The sequence below is a fragment of the Hemicordylus capensis genome, chromosome 2 (genome assembly GCF_027244095.1).
Source record: "Hemicordylus capensis ecotype Gifberg chromosome 2, rHemCap1.1.pri, whole genome shotgun sequence".
Lineage (NCBI taxonomy): Eukaryota > Metazoa > Chordata > Lepidosauria > Squamata > Cordylidae > Hemicordylus > Hemicordylus capensis.
This window is the reverse complement of record NC_069658.1, coordinates 348470186-348491664: the sequence shown is the minus strand read 5'-3', so window position 1 is coordinate 348491664 and position 21479 is coordinate 348470186. Positions and strand designations below refer to the sequence as shown.

Here is a 21479-nt window from a genome sequence, read left to right as displayed (position 1 = left end):
AAGGCAGTAAACTGTGGTTAGAAAGGGTCACAGCATGTGTGATCATCACGCGAGGCACTTTGCAGAAATATTGGGTTGGTTCCAATAATATGGCCCCAGCACACATGAAGAAAGAGAGGATGCACCCAAGAGCACACCTATTGAGACATCCTCCACAAAGATTTCAGTGTTTAAACAAGCATTTGGAGCATGTGTTTAGGGGCTGTTTTTGGGTGAACAGTTCCCGTACATGATCAAGGGACTTTCTGGGATGGCATCAGGACATTCTGTGGAGGATATCCCAGTGGCTATGCTCTCGGTGCTCCCCCTCCTTTTTCACATGTGCTGGTACTGATATCATTTGCCCTAGCCCATTATCTATTTAAGGCTGCAGTCCTAGTCACAGTTTCTTATGAGTAAGACCCATTGAACTTAGTGGGATTTACTTACAAGTAAACATGCATAGCATTACACTATGTCATGTTTGAAATATCTATATATATAATTCTCCTGGGTGTGCCTTGGAATGTGCGTCCCAGCGCCCAGCTGATTGGCTGGGCAGCAGATGGGCCTGATTGGCTGAGGCACACCTAGGAGGATTGGTCGCCGCTGTGGAGGGCCTGGTTGCAGAGGCCAGAGGCGGTGGCGGGCCTGGCCCGCCCATGGAGGCAAGGCCCAGGAGGGGGGAAAGAAAGTGCGGGGGCAGAAGTGGCAGTGGGGAGGAGAGGAGGCTGGGCCTGGAAGCGGAGACTGGGGCAGAAGGTGGGGGGAAAGAGGTAACCGCCGGCCCCAAAATGTGCACAGATGCTTTGTGCGGGGTTGGCTAGTTCATTTAGAATAACATGAACATTATTGTTCTCCTCACTTGTGGGTAGAATGCTGCTTTTCTTGTTTTGAACATCTGAACTACTTTTTCTGTTTGGATTTCTGTGTTTTGGATAACTTATTCCAAATTTACACCCATGTGATTAATATCAAGCTATGAGAAGGGTTTTTAATCTAAGTAGAAAATGGCACTCCACAGCTTCCCCTCTTCAGCCAGCCTCATTGGCAATTTGTTATTTAAAGCTGGTCGTTTAAATTCCATGCTGTGTGCTTTCCCATTAATACGATACTTTTGAGCTGCAAGTTCTTCTTCCTGCCTTTTATTATGTTGCTCTGGTTTATAGTATCTGTGAGCGCCTATGTGTTAGCTAACTACTACAGAAATAATCTGAGTTTTTCATGGTTTGTCATGCTGATTTTGTCAGTTTTCTTTGGCAGTCTTACTGCTGATTATCTCTCTTTGGTACAAAACAACAGAGGGAGTGCTGTTTGTACTTTGGAAGAGCACTGAGTGACAGAATATATTATTCCTATAAGATTCTGTCAATAGGAATGTAGTAAATAGTAGGGGAGTGATAGCCAAGTACATAGCAAGATTGCTGCCAGCTCCAGGGTAGGCTCCCGCATGCTGGCCGTACCCCATCCCCCTGTGTCAGCATACTGATGCAGGGGGTATGGCCAGTGCTGGACACAAGCTTGTAGCCCCTTGCCTTCTCCAACCAATGAAGTGTTTTATTCACCAGCTAGGTGCTTCTTTTTTCTCCCTTACAAAGAGGAAGCACCCAACTGGTGAACAGAATACTTGCCAGCTGGAGAGAGATATCTGACTCTCCATATTGAACATTGGGATTTGTGCCCAATGTTAGCCACACCCACACCCGCATGCCAGTGTGGTTAATGTTGCAGTGATACATAAAGAACCCCTAATAGATTTAATCCAACATATGAAATGCATTATGCATTACTAATCCAACATATAAAATGCATTACTAGCCACTCTTAGAAATCAGATCTCACACACTAGTAAAAGCACTGTAAACCATGCACATACAACTCATATAATAGACTGCGTATGTATAAAAGTGTGATCAATTAGCTGTGATGTTGGAGAAGAGTGCCAATAGAAGCTTCCTGTGAAGCTCTGAACTGATGAAGTCTGTTCCAAAGAAGTGTTCCTGTAGGGAATAAATGGATGTATATCATGAAGTTGTGTAAGTAGTAGCAATCCTATCCAAGGAGACATCTGATGACACACCACAAGCCAGAGGCATTTTGGCTGTCATCAATCAGCCTTTTTCACTGCCAATGATAGGGAAATTCCAAACTCCTGTAAATAAATATTCTATAAAATATGCAAATATATGAATTCTGAAAACCCATTATAGAGCTAGAACATACATAGTATCAATATAAAAACCAATGTACAAAATGCAACCAATATCCATGTACAGAGTTAAGACAGACCACTTTTGGAATGCAAGCTGTAGTTCCAGAGTCAACTAAAATACTTCCTCAAATGTATCTACCATAAAATCATAACTAAAACCCAAACATATGAATCTCAGTCATAGGTATGTCCAAACCTTTTCCATAATAAACCAAAAGCACAAACATCTGGCTCTAAAGAGATCATACTTACAACTTATAATATTGCCATTCTATATAACTGAGGGTAAAGCCGCTGCCGCCATCCTCCTCCTCCTCCTGTGCTTCTACTTCTTCTATCAATTTATACCAGGCTCTATTCATCAAGGCAGCTGCAAGTCATGTACTATCATTCAGTGGAGCCCACCCAGTAATCCTAAAGTTACTTACCCTAAATTTCAAGATATAGGTACCTTAGTATCCTTTAATACAAGTAACCTAAGGGGCCTGTATATCCATTGTAAAATCCAAAAGCCATAGTCCAAGATCCTATGATAGCCCCCAGTCTTCATATATATCGCCTCACATAGGACTATAATATGTCCAGTTGGTGTTGTATGGAAAATTTATAAGTGGATTCCATGATTCTCCCTACAGTTAGGCCCCAGTTGTCCCCAAAAGCATAATCACAATATGCAATTCACAATCAAAATATCTGAACTAAGTATACATAGATATATTAACTAAACAAACATAAAGAAGTGTATCAATCCTATAGTAGTAACAATGGACAGAAAGACGACTCATAAGAACATAAGAACAGCCCTGCTGGATCAGGCCGAAGGAGGCCCATCTAGTCCAGCATCCTGTTTCACACAGTGGCCCACCAGATGAAGCCTACAGGCAAGAGTTGAGGGCATGCATAAAGCTAATTCACCTCCTCATTTAATCCAAATAGGGTCCATGTTTTGAGTATGTGGGTCCAAAAAAGCTCATGATGGAATAGTAATTTGTTGATATTTCCAATGCTCTTTTAACTTTTTCCACACACCAAAATCATAGTTCCTCTGCAATAAAATGTTTCACCAGAGGTGCCTATGGTATTCCTATTTTAATGCAATTTGTATGCTCAGTGATTCTGGTTTTAATGTTTCTGACAATGCATAGGGGCAACGCTTTTTTACCCTTGCTAAAAGAGCAAAGAGGCACCTTTTAAAAGTGGTGATTCTCTTATTTAGCAGGGGGAGAGCAATTAGCCCTATCTATCCCCAGCACAGCATCCCTCCACTGGCTGTTGCTGGTGTCTATCTTATATTTCTTTTTTAGATTGTGAGCCCTTTGCAGGAAAGGGAGTCGTTTATTTATTTATTGTTATCTATGTAAACTGCTTTGGGAACTTTTGTTCATAAATGGTATATAAATATTTGTCATATTTGAATAAAACAAATCATTCCCTTAGAGTTGCAAATGAAAAAGTCTTCAGTGGAATATTCCTTGAAATTCAAGGGATATTGAATCATTGAATCTTTGGAGTTTCTCACAATTATAACAAACTGAGAAATTCCCACAAGAAAATTGCCCTGTGGATGCACTCCTATCCAAACTATCCCTCCTAATTTTGTGTAAATCCCTCACACTGCTGTGTACCAACATAGCCCTTAGGTTCAAATTTCACTAATGTGGAAATAAATTCTTCCCCAAATGGGAGAGGCTTGGGAGGAACTACAGCCCCCAGACACCCCTGAGGTTCTCAGCTGCCCCGCACACATGCCCAGCTTTTCCTTTCTCACTCTCCACCTGTTCCCTGGACACTCCCAAGGATCGCTGCAGCCACACAGCTTTCCCTGTACCAGTGCTGGGAGCTTTTAAAGGGCTACCACCACCATCACCCTCCTACCTGGGAGAGATGTTCCATGAGGGGCTGACTCTTTGTGGTGGGAACTGGGAATTCTGAAGTGGAATTCCAAATGTCCATGCACAGGACACATATGAGATATGATTCCACACCTATGTGGCACATAAGCACCTATGTGGCTCATAAGCATATAATTAATTTAATTAATTAAAATGACATTAATTTTTCCATTTCAAATTTTAGTGTCATGTATGTTGGTCCTTGTAAACGTATTATCGGATAGTAGTTTTTAATTTTTTACTGATGGACCAATATTTATTTATTTATTTATTTATTTATTTATTTATTTATTTATTCACTGTTGAATTTATATACCACCTTTCATTAAAAACAATCTCAAGGCGGTGTACAAAAGTTAAAAAACATACAATAAAATGACAATAAGAATATTAAGCTAAAAATATAAAACAAACCAAATTTAAAATCTATAAAATACAAGCATAAAAACTATACACGGGTAAAAACACATAGAAGCAGCAATAAAAACAATCATGGATAAAAAGCCAAGATTTAACAAGCTTTCTAAAAACTGTGATGGAGTCTGAGGAGCGAATGGCCACTGGGAGAGCATTCCAGAGTCTAGGGGCAGCAACAGAGAAGGCCCTGTCCTGAGTGCGTGACAGCTGAGCCTCCCTCATTGTCGGCACCCAGATCAGAGACCCCTCAGATGACCTTGTCAAGCGGGCAGCAACCCTTGGGAGCAGGCAGTCCCACAGATACCCTGTGCCCAAACCATTAAGGGCTTTAAAGGTCAAAACCAGCACCTCGAACTGGACCCAGAAATGAACTGGCAGCCAGTGCAACTCTTTCAGAATGGGGGTGATGTGCTTCCAACGGGCAGCTCCGGATAAAACCCTCGCTGCCGTGTTTTGCACTAGCTGCAGTTTCTGGATATTCCTCAAGGGCAGCCCCACGTAGAGCGTGTTACAGTAATCCAGCTGTGATATGACTAAGGCATGGGTAACTGTGGCCAGATCTGCCTTCTCGAGAAAGGGACGCAGCTGGTGCACTAGCTGAAGCCGTGCAAAGGCACCCCTGGCCACCGTCTCCACCTGAGCTTGCGAAAGCAGAGCTGGGTCCAGTAGTACCCCCAAGCTGCATACTTTCTCCTTCAAGGGGAATGCAGCCCCACCCAGAACCGGTAAAATCTCCTCATCCTGATTGGCTCTCCTACTTCCCAACAGCACCTCCATCTTACCCGGATTCAATCACAGTTTATTAGCCCACATCCAACCCATCACGGCCTCCAGCCCCCAATTCAGGACATCCACCGCCTCCCTAGGATCAGATGACAAGGAGAGATAGAGCTGAGTGTCATCCACATATTGCTGACAACTCAGTCCAAGTCCCCGGATGACCTCTCCCAGTGGTTTCATGTAGATGTTAAACAGCATGGGGGACAAGACCGAACCCTGCGGGACCCCACAGGCCAGTGGCCACGGAGCCGAGCAGTAGTCCCCCAGCACCACCTTCTGGACCCTCCCCTCAAGAAAGGACCGGAATCACTGCAGCGCAGTATCTCTGACCCATACTCGAGAGGCGGCCCAGAAGGATACCATGGTCAATGGTATCGAACGCCGCCGAGAGGTCCAGCAGAACCAAGAGGGACGCACTCCCCCTGTCTAGTTCCCAGCGTAGGTCATGCACTAGAGTGACCAAGGCAGTCTCAGTCCCATACCAGGGGTGGAAGCCAGATTGAAAAGGGTCCAGATAATCCGTATCATCCAAGACCCTCTGCAGCTGGGATGCCACTACATGCTCTATCACCTTGCCCAAAAAGGGCAGGTTAGAGACCAGTCTATTGTTGTCCAGGTTGGAGGGACCAAGGGAGGGCTTTTTTAATAGTGGTCTTACCACCACCTCCTTGAGGCACGTTGGCATCCTGCCCTCCCTTAATGAAGCATTAATAGTCACCTCCAACCATCTACCTGTACCCTCCCTGGCAGCTTTTATTAGCCATGAAGGGCAAGGGTCAAGAGTGTACTGCACAGGATCTTGTCCACATCCTCAGGCTGCACCAACCAGTGCAGCCAGTTCCTACCATATTTGTGAACATTTTTAACACCACTATTGCTCTTTGCACTGGGAAAGATATTGAGATGGTGGTTTCACAAGGACTTGACACATACTGATGCTGTTCTCATGCTCAGGCAAAACCGGGCTAGCGATGCAAGCCTGGTCTTGCCCTCATGTGAGAACTGGCAGGATAGCACCTGATCCTGTCGGGGCCTTGGCAGCAAACCCATGAAGCCAGCCACCCTCTTAAATGGGGTTAAGAGAGTGAGCGCTCTCTAAACCCCATTTTTCTGATCGTCTGCCAGCTGGGGCTGTGAGACTGCAGGGTTTGTGGCCGGCATTGAGGGAATCCCCATAATGTACCACGTATGTGCACAGTGCTTTATGGGAGTTCTAGGGGGCAGGGCCACATCTCCTCCCCCCCCCCCCGGCCCTCCGCACTGCCAGAAAAGGCAGCTGCACATCTGGGTGTGTGATCTCTGTGCCCAGACCAACAGAGAGGATCATCTGCGGGGGTGGTAAGCTTTTTGAGGCTTCCTCCGCTGCCCCTTCAAGCCCTTTTTCATGGATTGTGAGAAAGGGCTTAAGGTGTTTTAAGTATACACTCAAAAATCTAGAGTGTGACTATGAAAAAACACCTCTGTCATAAGATCTACTTTTCAGTTAGCCGTGATTGGCTGCAGCCACCTATCGAATATATATTTGGCAGCACACCCAGGTTTTCCTCTGTGGAATTTATGAAATTGTCCCAAGTCAGCAAAAGAATTCTTTCCCTGTTGTGACTTCTATTGTTGTAAACTGCCCAGAGACATGAGTTTGGGGCAGTATAGAAGTGTGTTAAACAAACAAACAAACAAACAAACAAATATTGGAGCCTTTAGTTCCCTTCACTGTTAATTGCAGCCTAGCTTATTTCTACAGCTTCCTTTACACTCTGGAGGGTTTCCCCAGCAGGCCTCGTCCACTGAAGAGTTTAGACTGCCATCCGGGGTTTTGTGTACATTAGGTTCCTAGTCTGTTAGTCACAGCTCATTAACCTCCCATCTCGCTATAAATAAGCCTATAAGAAATGACGTCATATCTTGAGAATTATTTATGCTAACCTTTAGATAGACTTGGCTTTAATCATCTCTTTGTGTTTCAGTCCAGTTTTGAACCAAAGTGCTGTCTGGACTTTGTGAGAATATACGGTTAGTTTCTTTTGCGGCCAAAAAAGAGCAATTAGGGAATAGGAGTGTGTGTGTGTGTGTGGCAGTGGGGGGTGGGGTCCTAATGAGAAAGTAAGGTTGTTGTAATTGAAAAGTGGACCAGTGGGATCTTGAGATCTCCAGGAGTCAAAGAAAGCAATTTGCTTTAGGCAAGCCATTTCCCACGTGGAATATATAATGTCTAGACAATCAGTCTGGTTTTTCTGTGTAACTTTGCTCAGAAACTATGACATAGAATTTATTTGCTTCTGTTAACTGAAGCACAGGTATTTGTTTCAACTCTTAATTACCTTGAAGAGTTTTATTTAAGCCTGTGGTGTTCCTACTGTTGATTTATTATAGGTGCAAATCATGGCATATCAGTCAGTTTAGGTTATATACCTCCCCCTACGCCCCATGTTTTCTTTGTATCATATTTGCAACACAGCTCTTGGATACTCTTGCTTCCAAGTCAGTTTCTACAGGTCAGCTCAGCAGTCAACACACAATTACTCTTTGCAGTTTTGACACTGAGATTATATTGTCTGTCTGTAAAGCTGTAAAGCTAGAAGTAAAACAACTCTGGGGGGAAAAGGAGCCTGCTTTTCTAATTAATAAGAAAGCACAGTCTTTGTCTGCTTTATTTTAAAAAATCCATGTGAAGTGGCCCACAGCTCCTTGAAGCCTTGCTGTGCAACCCAGCACAGGGAGAGGTGGAGGGGGAAGTGATTTTCACTTCTTTCCCCTCCCTCAAAAGCCGCTTTTGTTTCCAAGAATATGTCCCTGAGGGTTGCACAGCAGAAAATGTGGGCCAGAGTTTTTCTTTTTCTTTTGAAGTTGCTATATAAATTGTAACTGAATTAAAGTGTGTTTGACTAGAATGACTGAATAGCATTAAAAGACAGAGAAAGAACAAGCCACTGGCTGTTTATCTATTTATCAAACTTTTATATCGCCCCAAACTTATGTCTCTGGGTGGTTTACAATAAGTTAAAACACAAGTGAAAAGACAGAAATAAAAACCTTAAAATAATTTAAAACACAGTTAAATTAAAAAGCTTGGGCAAAAAGATAGGTCTCTTGGTCTTTTGGGACTTTTTAAAAGTTGTCAGAGATGGGGAGGCATCTCTTAACAGGGAATGCATTCCAGAGTCTCAGGGCAGCAACAGAGAAGGCCTGTCCCTGTGTGATCACCAGATGAGCTGGTGGCATCTGCAGACAGAGCTCTATGGATGATCTCAATGGGCGATACCCAGGGCCTAGGCTGTTTAGGGCTTGTATTTACCCAGCACCTTTGTATTTTGCCTGGAAACTTATAGGTAGCCAGTGTAGCTCTTCTAATATAGGAGTAATATGATCTCTTTGAGATGACCCAGAGACCAACCTGGCTGTCGCATTCTGTAGCAACTGCAGTTTCCCAAGTACGTACGAAGGCAAATTGTATCAGATAGTTCATTAGTGGGTAACTGACCAACACTTTACTTTTTTCTATACTGACTCAGACCATAACTAATTGGCTTAGCTGCTTGCTATATACTGCACAAGTAGCTTTGCTGCTTCACATATCTGATACTGGTAACATTGTTCAGGGGTCTTCCATACCCATTTAACCCATTTAACCTTCATCTGGATTTTGCGGTGGATTTCCACCCACAGCTGCATAAAGCTGCATAAACAAGCAAACCACAGCACTCTCTGCTATGCTGTTGTTGTCAAACTCTTACCTGGAGCCTTGCACATGATATATCCACAAGTATGGCCCCTCACCAGTTATGATATTAATAAAAAATATGACAAAATTTGACTACCTCAATATGAATGGGCTCCCTATGGTGGAGTGGTTTCTATCCCATTCCTATTTTAAGTCAGTTGGAAGAAAAATTACTCCATAAATAAATGGGCTTTCAATGGTGAGGTAGTTTCTATTCCATGCCCATTTTAAGCCATTTGGGATGGGGGAGAGCACTCTGATTCTCTTTGGAAACTTCAGTTTTATTTCCCCTGATGATGATAGTGTCTCAGAACTAGTCTGAGGCACTGCATAGTTCTGTGCTCCTTAGTTAAGGCAAATGAAACCAGTTGCTCCTACAATGTCAGACCTAGTGTTTGGAACAAGAAAATCATTCAAAAGCATCTGACTGACCTCACAGATTTAGGGATTTTAGCCAGCAGCAGCAACCACACCATGTCAGCTTCAATAAGCCTTGAATCAACCATCCACCATCAGACTTCTCTCTGGTCTTTTCCCACTTCTCCTAGTGAGATACAGGCTGGAAGGGGTGGGAATTGGAGCTTGGTTCCCGATAGGGAGAGCAGGATGATGTACTGTAGTGGTGAGATGTGTGTCATTGAACAGTCTGCTGAACCTTACTCACCTGTCAGTGAAGGTATCAAGATAATAGGTTAGATGACAAGCAGAAATGCTGGTCTACAACCAGTCTATCACTCGCCTACTGCACAGTGGTGAGGTGGGGTGTAGGACCTCCAGTAAGAGACCAAACCAAGAAAAGTTTAGTCTAACAGGATGAGGTAGTGAGTGAAGCAACTCCCTCTCCTGCAATCTGAGACTGAGAGAGAGAGAGAGAGAGAGAGAGAGAGAGAGAGAGAGAGAGAGAGAGAGAGAGATCATCATGAACCTTGAGGGAGGAATCCAAATACTTCCTGAATTCATGGAGAGCCACTGCCAGTCAGAATAGCCAATGCTGCTTTAGATGGACCAAAGGTCTGACTCAGTAGGCAGCAACTTCCTAGGTTCCAATAAAGTCACCTTGACCTAAAAGAACTGGATGTGTCTCTTGCCTGCTAGTCCTGGCTAGTGTGTTTCACGCCAACCATGAAGTACTGCAGGAACTGTGGGCAGTACATCTGTGGTCTTTCTATTTCTGTGTCACATTGCACCTGAGATGATTTGTGGAGATCACAAGTAATTTAAGGTTCAGTAACAAAGCCACATGGCAGGAGAGAAGAGAAGCAAGCTGGAGGACTGCTACAAAAACAAATAGGCCTGCAAGTTGTGCAGCAATGTGTACAGCCATGGATCAACATGTGGGGTTGCTTGTTGAAGCACGTGTAGACAGGTGATTCAGATTAGCATCCCTCTCATGCTATTAAAGGATGTGCCAAGAGCGCATCGGCACATCCACCAGTGACATCAGAGCAGGTCCATTCTTGCCGTAGTCCAGATGTTCTTGCATGTGCAGGGCAATGTTAATCTGAACCTTCCCTCAGAGAATTGTGGTGAGGGATAACTCCCCCCTCCCCGTGTATAGCTGGCAGAGGCTCTCCTGAGCAAGGAGTTGGCCTGTGTAGACACTACTGAGACACAAGAAGCCAATCATCTGTGTCAGATAAGATTAGGGAATTCGGTGAAGGAAGGGTCTGTTAGACGTTGTGGAGTGAGATGATGGAGGTCTGCTTGGCTCTCTTGGATGCCCATTATCCCTTGATGCCCCTTGTCGAGGCCAATCTGACCAATGGCTTGAGCTGGCCCTGGGTGCCATGCATGGGATGTGGGGGTCACCACTGCACTCCCCTGGAGTGAAATGTTACATTATTGAGGGTTCTGCAGCCATAAAAAGGTGGGCAGGGGAGGATCCAGTGGGACTACTTAGGAGTGGGAAGTTCTACTCTTGTTTAAAAATTCATGACTCCAGATGAGGGTTGAATAGATGAAGAGGATATAAAAAGCTAACTACATTTAGTGGATAAATTCCTAGTGCTATAGGATGAGGGCTCTATTACAATTTGAACCAAGAAAGAAAAAGAGTCTCTCAAGGAGAAAATGCTTGTTCCAGCACTGAGGCCCGATGAGAGAAAACATTAGGTTGCTTTGTTAAGATAATAAACATAATGGAATCACAGTGTTATCAAAACAGTGATTAAACATGGCGTACTAGCCCAGCGGTTCCCAAAATAGCTTAATCTGCTAACAAAACACAGCACTAGCAACTTCATTCCTTTCAAAGCAGACACAAGGGACTGTTACCAAGCATTCTGGTCCTCCTACAAGAGACTTCAGCGGGCACAGCTAAACAAAATAATTAAAAACTTTGAACATTTAGGAAGTAGTAGCAAATTATTAGAGGCCCCAAAAGCTTGGAGAACAGCTTGGAATGTCAGTCAACTTGCCCCTTATATCCTACAGTTCCTAACTTTTAAAATGAACTAGAAATACAAACTAAGCTAGTAATTCACAATTAAGAGTGACTGTACTGATGTTCCTCACTGCCCAAGATAGGATGCCAAATCCCAGCAGACCACAGGTACCCCCTAGGTTTCACAGCATGATATGAGCCACCTTGTAGTTTTTGCCACAGGGGTTACAGTATTTTGTATTACTCCTTGCCCCTTCCATGGCTTGCAGAAACAGGGATGGATGGGGAGGAAGTGTGGCTCAGTAGAAGAGCATCCACTTTGCAAGCAAGATGTCCCAGGTTCAATCCCTGGGCATCTCCAGGCACAGCGGGGAAATATTCATTTGAAACCTGGGAGAGCCACTGATTGCTGGATATGCAGACATGGATATGCAGACAACTGAGCTAGATGGACTAGTGGTCTGACTCATTATAAAACAGTTTCCTAGGCAATAGTACTACTTAGTACTAATAAACCAAATAAATTTTGCTATTCCCAATATGCTTGATGGAATCTTTATCCAAGGAGATGTATACATTTGACTTCTTCATAAATCTGTAGGATGATTTATCTATATATTTAATTCTCTAAGGCATATTTAATTCTCTAATTATCTATATATTTAATTCTCTAATCCCATGTGTGGCAGCTCTCACAAGAGTTCGGAAAGCTGCCGTATAGCCACGGAACGGGTGGGAGGGAGGAAAATGGTGGCTGCGGCCAGTGAAGAAAATGCCGGCTGGCCAGAAAGCAGGGAGTGGCGTTGAGAAACCGAGGGTGGGGTGGGAGAAGAAACTGGCTGGCCAGCCAGCCAGCCAGAAAGCAGCGGGTGGGCCAGCCAGCCAGAAATGGGGGAGGGTGGAAGGGAGAGGAAACCTGCCCGCCAGAAAGTGGGGGGGGGGGGGAGCTGGAGAAGAAGATGGCATCCAGCTGGCCAGAAAGTGGTGGGGGGACAAGAAAAAGGTGGTGTGCGGGCTGGTGAGGGAAGAGATGGAGAGGCTCTTATTTCAGCAGAGAGCACATTCCAAAGTTTGGGGGCAGCAGTGGAAAAGGCCTACCCCCAAATAGCCACCAGACGAGCTGGTGGCAACTGCAGATGGACATCTCCTGATTATCTCAAAGGGCGGTGGGGTTTATGATGAAGATGTTCTCTTAAATACCCAGGGGCCAAGTCGTTTAGAGTTTTATAGGTTATAACCAGCACCTTGTATTTTGCCTGGAAACTTATTGGCAGCCAGTGTAGCTCTTTCAATACGGAAGTAACATGGTCTCTCCTATGACCCAGAGACCAAACTGGCTGCCACATTCTGGACCAACTGTAGTTTTGGGGCTATATACAAGGGCAGCCCCACATAGAGCACATTGTAGTAATCCAGTCTGGAGGTTACCAGCATATGTACCACTGTTCTGAGGTCATTTATTTCAAGAAATGGACACAGCTGGCGTATCAGCCAAAGCTGATAGAAGGCACCTCTGGCCACTGCTTCAACCTGGGACACCAGGGAGAGGCTCAGATCCAGAAACAACTCCAGACTGCATACCTGTTCCTTCTGGGGAAGTGTGACCCCATCCAGAACAGGCAGATCTAACTCATCTCCCAAGTTTTGACCCAGCACAATAAGTACCTCCATCTTATCTGGATTCAGTTTCAGTTCGTTATCCCTCATCCAGCCCATTACTACCTCCACGCAGGCATTTAGGGAGGTTATGCCCTCTGCCAATGATGTTGACATGGAGAAATAGATTTGGGTGTCATCAGCATACAGATAGCACCAAATCTCCTGATGATTTCTCCCAGCGGTTTCATGTAGATATTAAACAACATCAGAGCCAATATGGAGCCCTGAGGGACACCATACAAAAGTTCAGATTTTGAAGAACAACAGTCTCCAAGGGACACCATCTGGAACCTGCCCGATAGGTAGGAGCGGAACCACCACAAAGCAGTGCCTCCAACTCCCAACCCCCTCAGACGCTCCAGAAGGATACCAAGATTGATAGTATCAAAAGCCACTGAGAGGTCCAAAAGGACCAACAGAGTCACACTTCCTCTGTCAATTCCCAACTGGAGACCATCCATTAGGCCAACCAAGGCAGTTTTCACCCCATAGCCCGCCTGAAAGCCAGTCTGAAATGGGACTAGATAATCAGTTTCCTCCAAGACTGTCTTGAGCTGGAGGCCACCGCCCTCTCAATTACGTTGCCTAGCCACTGAAGCTTGGAGACAGGCCTGTAAAGTTGCTCAACTCTGAGGGATCCTACAGGCTTCTTCAGAAGTGGGCTGATAATTACTTCCTTAAGTCAAAGAAGCATCCCGCCTTCCCTCACATTGCTGTGATTGGGGCAATTCCTTTTGGTACTGCCCTTATCACGAGAATCACATTATTTGGATGGAACCAAATAGACCTGAGCTTCCATCTCACATTACTGCTTCCTTCAGATTGATTGATTTGATTTGATTTCTATACTGCCCTTCCAAAAATGGCTCAGGGTGATTTACATCCCCAAGTAGCAGCCTGATTGTGTGAACTAGTTCTATGATTAGAAACAAGAATTCAGACTGCGGCATAAACTTCAACATATGACTCTTCCCAAAATCTTTCTATGCGCTACTACAGTCAGATACAGAGAATGGTGGTTCCTCTGTCACAATGTCCGTCACATCACTCATTCAGAAGTATCACATGGTATTCCCTGCTTGAACGGTACCACTGTAGTCTGGGGGATCTGCAAGCTTGAATTCTACCCCAAGTGCCTTGCCCTTTCTTACAAGGCAAGGCTACAACACCTGGGGCTTTTTAGTTTAGAAAAAGGAAAAAAAGACAGAGGCGAGACATGACAGAGGTCTATAAAATCATGTATGGCATGGAGAAAGTGGATAGAGAGAAATTTCTCTCTCTCTTGCATAACACTAGAACCAGGGGTCATCTCATGAAACTGATTGCCAAGAAGTTTAGGACTGACAAAAGGAAGTACTTTTTCACACAACACATAGTTAACCTCTGGAATTCTCTGCCACAAGATGTGGTGAGAGTCACCAACCTGGATGGCTTTAAAAGAGGTTTAGATAAATTCATGGAGGACAGGTCTACCACTGGCTACTAGTCTGAGGGCTATAGGCCACCTCCATCCTCAGAAGCAGGATGCTTCTAAATACCAGTTGCAGGGAAATAACAGCAGAAAAGAGAGTATGCCCTCAGCTCTTGCCTGTGGGCTTCCCAGGAGCATCTGAGAGCCAGCATGGTATAGTGGTTAGAGTGCTGGACTAGGACCGGGGAGACCCGAGTTCAAATCCCCATTCAGCCATGATACTAGCTGGGTGACTCTGGGCCAGTCACTTCTCTCTCAGCCTAACCTACTTCACAGGGTTGTTGTGAGGAGAAACTCAAGTATGTAGTACATCGCTCTGGGCTCCTTGGAGGAAGAGCGGGATATAAATGTAATAAATAAATAATAAATAAAATCAAATCTGGTGGGCCACTGTGTGAAACAGAATGCTGGACTAGATGGGGCTTGGGCCTGATCCAGCAGAGCTTTTCTTGTGTTCTTATTTCTGAACATATACCTCAACTCTTAGCAAGTCTAATTGGGCTTCAGTCTTTCAGTCAATCAGCTTTCAGTATGTCTACTAAATTGGACATGGATCTAGTTATGAGTGGTTTATTTAATTTATAATGCTGTGTTTCCTTCTTATTATAGAATGATTGTCTATGAATGCTGTCCAGGATATGAAGAAGTTCCTGGAGAAAAAGGCTGCCCAGCTGGTAAATAAAACAGAGTAAAATAAAACTTTGTGCAAATTTGGAATGGTTAGGTTATTAGTGAGTACACTGATTCAATCAGTAAGCCTCACTGGTAGCTTCTTTCTAATGTATATTCCAGACACTGTGGAATTTTTCAACCTCTGTGGATGTTAAATATTTAATTTTATGAGTACAAAACACATTCAGTGGCCAGCAATCAAATATAAATATTTCCTGGATGTGTTTTATTAGATAATGACTCTGTGGTGAGCCCCATAGATAGTCCTTTCAAGATGAATGTGGTGTAGGAGAGCTCCTAATATTTCAAGCAAAGCTTTTCTTCATCCCATACTTTCCTGTCACTGTTGGGGATGCTGTGAGCTCCTATAACATATTCTTGGCATTTCGTTAACACTCGTGCAAACGTGTTTTAGACTAACATTGCACCAGTGCAACAGACTGTTGTGCCAGTGCAACAGACTCAACCAGTGGCATGCCTCCTGCTGTGAAGCCTCTTCCTGAGTCAGTATATGTTGCAGGGAATGAAGCAAATCTATCTGCTCTCCTTGCACAAGTGCAATACTTACAGAAGCAGACAGTGAGCTTCTCAGGATCCGTGAGAAGGGCTCTAGAGCGGGCTGCGGGGAAGGCAGGTTAAACCTACCTTCCCCGCAGATGACCGCAGTGGTGTGGCTGGGCACGGTCCCCACGTGCCCAGAAGATTACCAGCGTACTGAGGCAGCGGGGAGGGTCAGGAGCCATGTTGTGTCATCCCAGACGCCGGAAATACTGTGGTGCATCATGGGGCTCCCCACTCCCCTCTCCAGGCTCCCCATAGTCTGGCAGCCACTGCTGCAAGCAGCCACAGCTCCCTCACGAGCAAAAAAATGAGGTTAAGGAAGCGCTCACTCCTTTAGCCTCATTTTGAAGGGTGGCTATTTAGGCAAGTTTGCCACCATGGAGCTGCCGGGATCTGTCCTATCCCAGCAGTTCAAACACACGTGCAGAACTGGGCTGTGCTCCCTTAGCCCAGTTTTGCGCATGCGCATGTGAATAGCCTCTGAGAGTGCAAGAGACTGACCAGTGTTGAACTTCTTGCTTACTGATCTGCACTAATGCAGCTTTAGTCTGGATGCCAGCCCAACGTCTCCAACAGCCCACGTCTCCAACATTCATTACTTTCATCTCTTCCATCCCAGTTTGGAATACATTTGCTAAATTCATCACTGCTTTCTGTGAATTATATCACATAATATTATATCACACAGAGGAGAGCAGGTCTTGTGGCAGCAAGCATGAATTGCCCCCTTTGCTAAGCAGGGTCTGCCCTGGTTTGCATTTGAATGGGAGACGTGTGAGCACTATAAGATATTCCCCTCAGGGGATGGAGCCACTCTGGGAAGAGCATCTGCATGCTTGCCTGCAGAAAGTTCCAGGTTCCTTCCCTGGCATCTCCAAGACAAGGCTGAGAGAGACTCCTGCCTGCAAACTTGAAGAAGCCACTGTCAGCCTGTGCAGACAATACTGAGCTACATGGACCAATGGTCTGACTTGGTATAAGGCAGCATCCTATGTTCCTATCCTTAAGTTCCTAGACTGTTTTCTTATCACTCTTCCCATGAACTTCAAGCTCCTTTTAATTACATCTTAACATTTTCTGTCTCTTTAACCCGGACCAGAGCTGGGTTCAGACAAAATGCCAAAACATGGTTTGTGCTAAACATACTTAAGAAGCCACAAAATGGTTTGAGCATCCAGATTTGCAACAGGCAAAGAGGCTGTTCTCACAAAATTAATGGCCTGGATAACCCCAGACTAGGGATGTGTGAAACGTTTCGGATACAAAACGTTTTGTACCCAAAACAGCCTGTTTCGGGTGTTTTGTAGACAAAACAAAACACCCATTTTCCAGATCCTAAAGTTTTGTATACAAAACAAAACATCCCTGTTTCGGCTACAAAACGTTTTGTTGTTTCGGACCTCCATTTTGTAGTGATCTCTGAGTCAGTCTCCATTTTGTGTTTGACATCTCGTTGAATTTCCCACCCTTCCAGCCTTCTGATCGGTGACCTAAAGCATGGGCTGACCTGCTGACAATTCCCTCCTTGTTCCCCATTGGCTCTTTTGCTTCTTACTACTCTTTACTGACCCCACATTGGCCAGGGGAAGGGTTGCTAACCCATGGGGTGCTGGGTTCTGTTGTTTCTGTGGTGTTCTGAGTGTAGATTCTCTGGTAGCATATGAGAGTGGATTCTTGTTTTTCACTGAAAATCTCATATGCTACCAGAGAATCTATAATAAACACCACAGAAACACAAAACCCAGTACCCCAAGGGCTTGTGGGTATGGAGGTGGTTGGCACCCTATGTGCACTACACAACCCCTCGCCCCCCCAAGTGGAATTATGGGGCTGCTGAAACCTCCATTATTCCCTGTGGGAGAAATCTTAAAAGGCACGTAAACTTCAACAATTCACAAAAGATCAGCCCTTTGCCCAATGGAGAGGAGAACTAGTCTTGTGGCTGAGCATGACTTGTCTCCATAGCTAAGCAGGATCTGCCCTGGATGCATATGAATGGGAGACTTGATGTGTGAGCACTGCAAGATATTCCCCTCAGGGGATGAAGCCGCTCTGGGAAGAGCAGAAGGTTTCGAGTTCCCTCCCTGGCTTCTCCAAGATAGGGCTGAGAGATATTCCTGCCTGCAACCTTGGAGAAGCCACTGCCAGTCTGTGACGACAATACTGAGCTAGATAGACCAATGGTCTGACTCAGTATATGGCAGTTTCCTATGTTCCTAATTCTTTTGAGATAATTCTGGAAGTTTCCTTGCCCCCATTGGGCACTACCACCCACCACACTCCGCTCTGGGTCATCCCTTTCCCCTTGATTTGAAGCGATACATTTGCTGGAATCCCCATTATTCCCTATGGGAAAATTCTTAAAGATGTGTAAACTTAAAAAATTCACAAAAAATCAGCCCTTTGCCTAATTCCTTTGAAATTTGGGTGGTAGCTTCCACCCATTGGACACTACCACCCCCCCCCCACTCTTTTTGCCCTGGGACCCTTTTTAAAAATCCGAGTCGATTCGGATTCGGATTTGGAAAATTCAGCTACAAAACAAAACAGGGCTGATTCGGATTCAGAAAAATTTGGGTACAAAACAAAACAAGGCTGTTTCGATTTGGATACAAATCGAAACAAGAAAATTCCAAAACGCACACCCCTACCCCAGACAGCTCATGCTGTCTGGAGCTCCGGGAGCCTGCATTCCAGCTGTTCCAGTCAAGGGTAGCCCTGATAGCAGAAGACCCCTCCCCACCTTGCTGATCATGGCAAGGCAACCCTTTGCCTTCAGCCTCTGTACACCTCATATCTTTTGTGTGGTGGTGCCCGTGGCAGAGCAACTCTCTTGGAACCAATCATGTATGAGGGGGCTCAAAGAAGGCAGTTTGCTAGTGGTCTCCTGAAGTCTGGGATGGGCCCTAGTTTAGAACAACTTGTCTGCTGTTTGCTGTGTTTTAGCAAATCCCTTCATAAATCAGCCTGACTTACTGGTCCCTTTAATGGCATCTGACTCTTGTTTAGCCCATTCCCCATTTGCTACTTTGGTGCTTCCTTCCAGCCAGATACTTCAACTCTGTGAAAGTCTAATGGGACTTCAGTCCAATTGGCTTTCATTATGTCCACTGAAATGGATATAACTATGCTATGAAGAGCAGCATATGACAAAGCTATATTGCTGAGAGTCCTTTGTGCTCTCTTCCACTTTCATTATCTGTGGGGGGGAAATGTTGGTACGATGCTATCATTCACTGCTATCTTTCTTTTTCACAGCTTTGCCTCTTTCAAACCTTTATGAAACACTTGGAGTTGTTGGGGCCTCTACCACTCAGCTCTATTCTGCCAGCTCTAACCTGAGTGCTGAAATCACAGGTCCTGGGAGTTTCACAATCTTTGCCCCAACCAATGAAGCTTGGGCATCCTTGCCAGCTGTAAGAATAAGTATACCTTCATTTTTCTGAATTTGAGAGGATTGAGGCGATAATGAAAAAGAGAAATCATGTATCGAAAGGGCAGCAAATGCAAATACACAGTAAGAAGCAGCATTAACTTTCACTGTAGGGCATCAAACAGGGCCATAATGAGGAAAGTAGAAATATCCAAAATTATGATCCTCTCTTTTGGAGTTTTCATGCTAAGCAAGATACAATGGAGCACCAGTATCAGAACACATCTCATGCAACCCTATATCAAGAGCTTCATTCCTTATTTCACATTTTCAATTTGTACAATGTTTATGTGCCCCCATAGCTATTTAAGAGGATTAAGAGGCTTTAGCTCAAGGAAGAAATAGACTTTTTTAAAATGCAGAAAATGAAGAGGACTTCCAAGTTAAATTTCCATTTGAATTAGATGCCCTTGTAACATATCCTTCCCCTCTCTATTAAATGTGAGGAGTAAGGGACTATAAACATTTCTCAATGGATGTATATGGATATATTTGTTGTTATAAATGAGTGCAAGTCCTGGTGTGGTGGGATCCTGATCTTTAGTTGTTATAAGCAATCAATATGAATATTATTAAGAAAAAGTCAAACACTTATTTTGGATCCAAGATACAATGAAATTATTGCTTTGCTATCAACAGAAGTATTGTGTAAACTAATGCAGATCGCGATGCTACATAATTTTATTCACAGTGGTGTCAGTCGAGTGGCATCTATGCTTTTTGTGCATTGGTTGCCCTTTTCATAATTGCCTCCTTAGGAATGCTGCAGCCCCTTCATCTGGGAGCTGTGCATAGGAAGCCCCAGTTCTCTTGTGTGAAGAAATTCATGAACATAGCCCTCAATTGTATCCCTATTGCTGCACTGATGAAGCCTCCCATCCTATCCCCACTGTAGAGGAACAGGTGCAGTCCAAGCATTTATTTTCCTCCTTTCGTCAAAGAGACAGATATAGTCAACATAGTCAAGTACAAGTGCAGTGGCATCTCTATAGATCGGGAAGAATAATTCAGTGGAACCAAGTAATTGGTTTGTTTGTTCTTAGGAAATGCTGGATTCTTTGGTAAGTAATGTTAATATTGAGCTGCTAAATGCTCTTCGTTACCATATGGTGAATAAGCGAGTCCTGACTGATGAAATGAAACATGGAATAACTTTCCCTTCAATGTACCAGAATATTGATGTCCAGATCCATCATTATCCAAATGGAGTAAGTATTTGGTAAAGCTACAAACACAACTGGCATTAAATTTTATTGATATAATACCATATGTAGTTTGATTTAAAAATAGTTTAGGAAGGGACATTTGCTGTAGTTATTATTTTGTTTCTATTTTATATTGGTTAATACAATTATTTTTTTACAAGGCACTTTAATATGAAGTCACTTTCCCCATTATGAGGGGTGTATGTTGTGAACTGTGGCTGATATCCTAACTAATGAAGTACCAGTGCTCCATGGGATGTACGCATGCTGTGGATGAGTTCCAGACTAACACAGCACTGGTGCTTGCAGTGTGGGTGGGTGGGGAGAGTGTGGGCTGGGGGAACTGACTATTTCCTCTAGAGGTTTTCTGTGACACAAAAATATGTCCCTAAAGCTGTGTGACCATTAGGGACATATTTTCAAGTAACTCAGGCTTTTGGGGTGGGGGGAGGTGAGGTTGTTGAAAGTCACCCTACCCGCACTTCAGTGCCTGTGCTGAGGTAGTCGGTCTTGAGACTGTTCACACATGTGTGCAAAACCAGCCTGGTTTTGCATGCGCGTGTGAACTGCCAAGATCAGGCTGATCCCGACGGCAACAAGGCGGCAAATCTGCCTAAATAGCCACCTCCCTTAACCTTCTATTATTTTCTTGTCTGGCAGCCGTGGCTGCCAGACTGCAGAGAGCCTGGGGAGGGGAGGGGGATCCCCGTGATACAGCACACACTCGCACGGTGCATCATGTTATTTCCGGGGGCCGGGACAATATATCCCGGCCCCAACCCTCCCCACTGCCTGGGTGCGTGGTGAATCGTCTGGGTGTGGAGGGAGAGTACCCAGCAATGTGGCATGGATCATCTGAGGGGGAGGTAAGTATAACCCACCTTCCCCACAGTTCGCTCTGGAGCCCTTCTCACTAATTGTGAGAAGAGGTTCCTTATCTGTATCACTGGTGCTTTGTTAGGATATCAGACAGTGAATTTAGAGCAGCTGGCTTTCATTATGAATGCCATCTGGAGTATCAGCCATGCAAAAGCAGTTTTAAACAGTTTCAGTGGGGAAGTTAATACAGCCATCACAAAATGCAGAAAATTTTAGAT

General features: G+C 44.5%; 1 protein-coding gene across 3 annotated transcripts in view; it reads left to right on the top strand.

Annotated features, from left to right (window-relative positions):
- The window catches only part of TGFBI (transforming growth factor beta induced), a 112648-nt gene that overhangs the window by 55991 nt on the left and 35178 nt on the right, over positions 1–21479 (top strand). For all 3 annotated transcript variants that reach the window (XM_053296755.1, XM_053296754.1, XM_053296756.1), the window contains exons 3-5: positions 15121–15185; positions 19003–19160; positions 20221–20385. In XM_053296755.1, coding sequence (XP_053152730.1) covers positions 15121–15185; positions 19003–19160; positions 20221–20385 — 388 coding nt within the window. The remainder of the gene's footprint in view (positions 1–15120; positions 15186–19002; positions 19161–20220; positions 20386–21479) is intronic.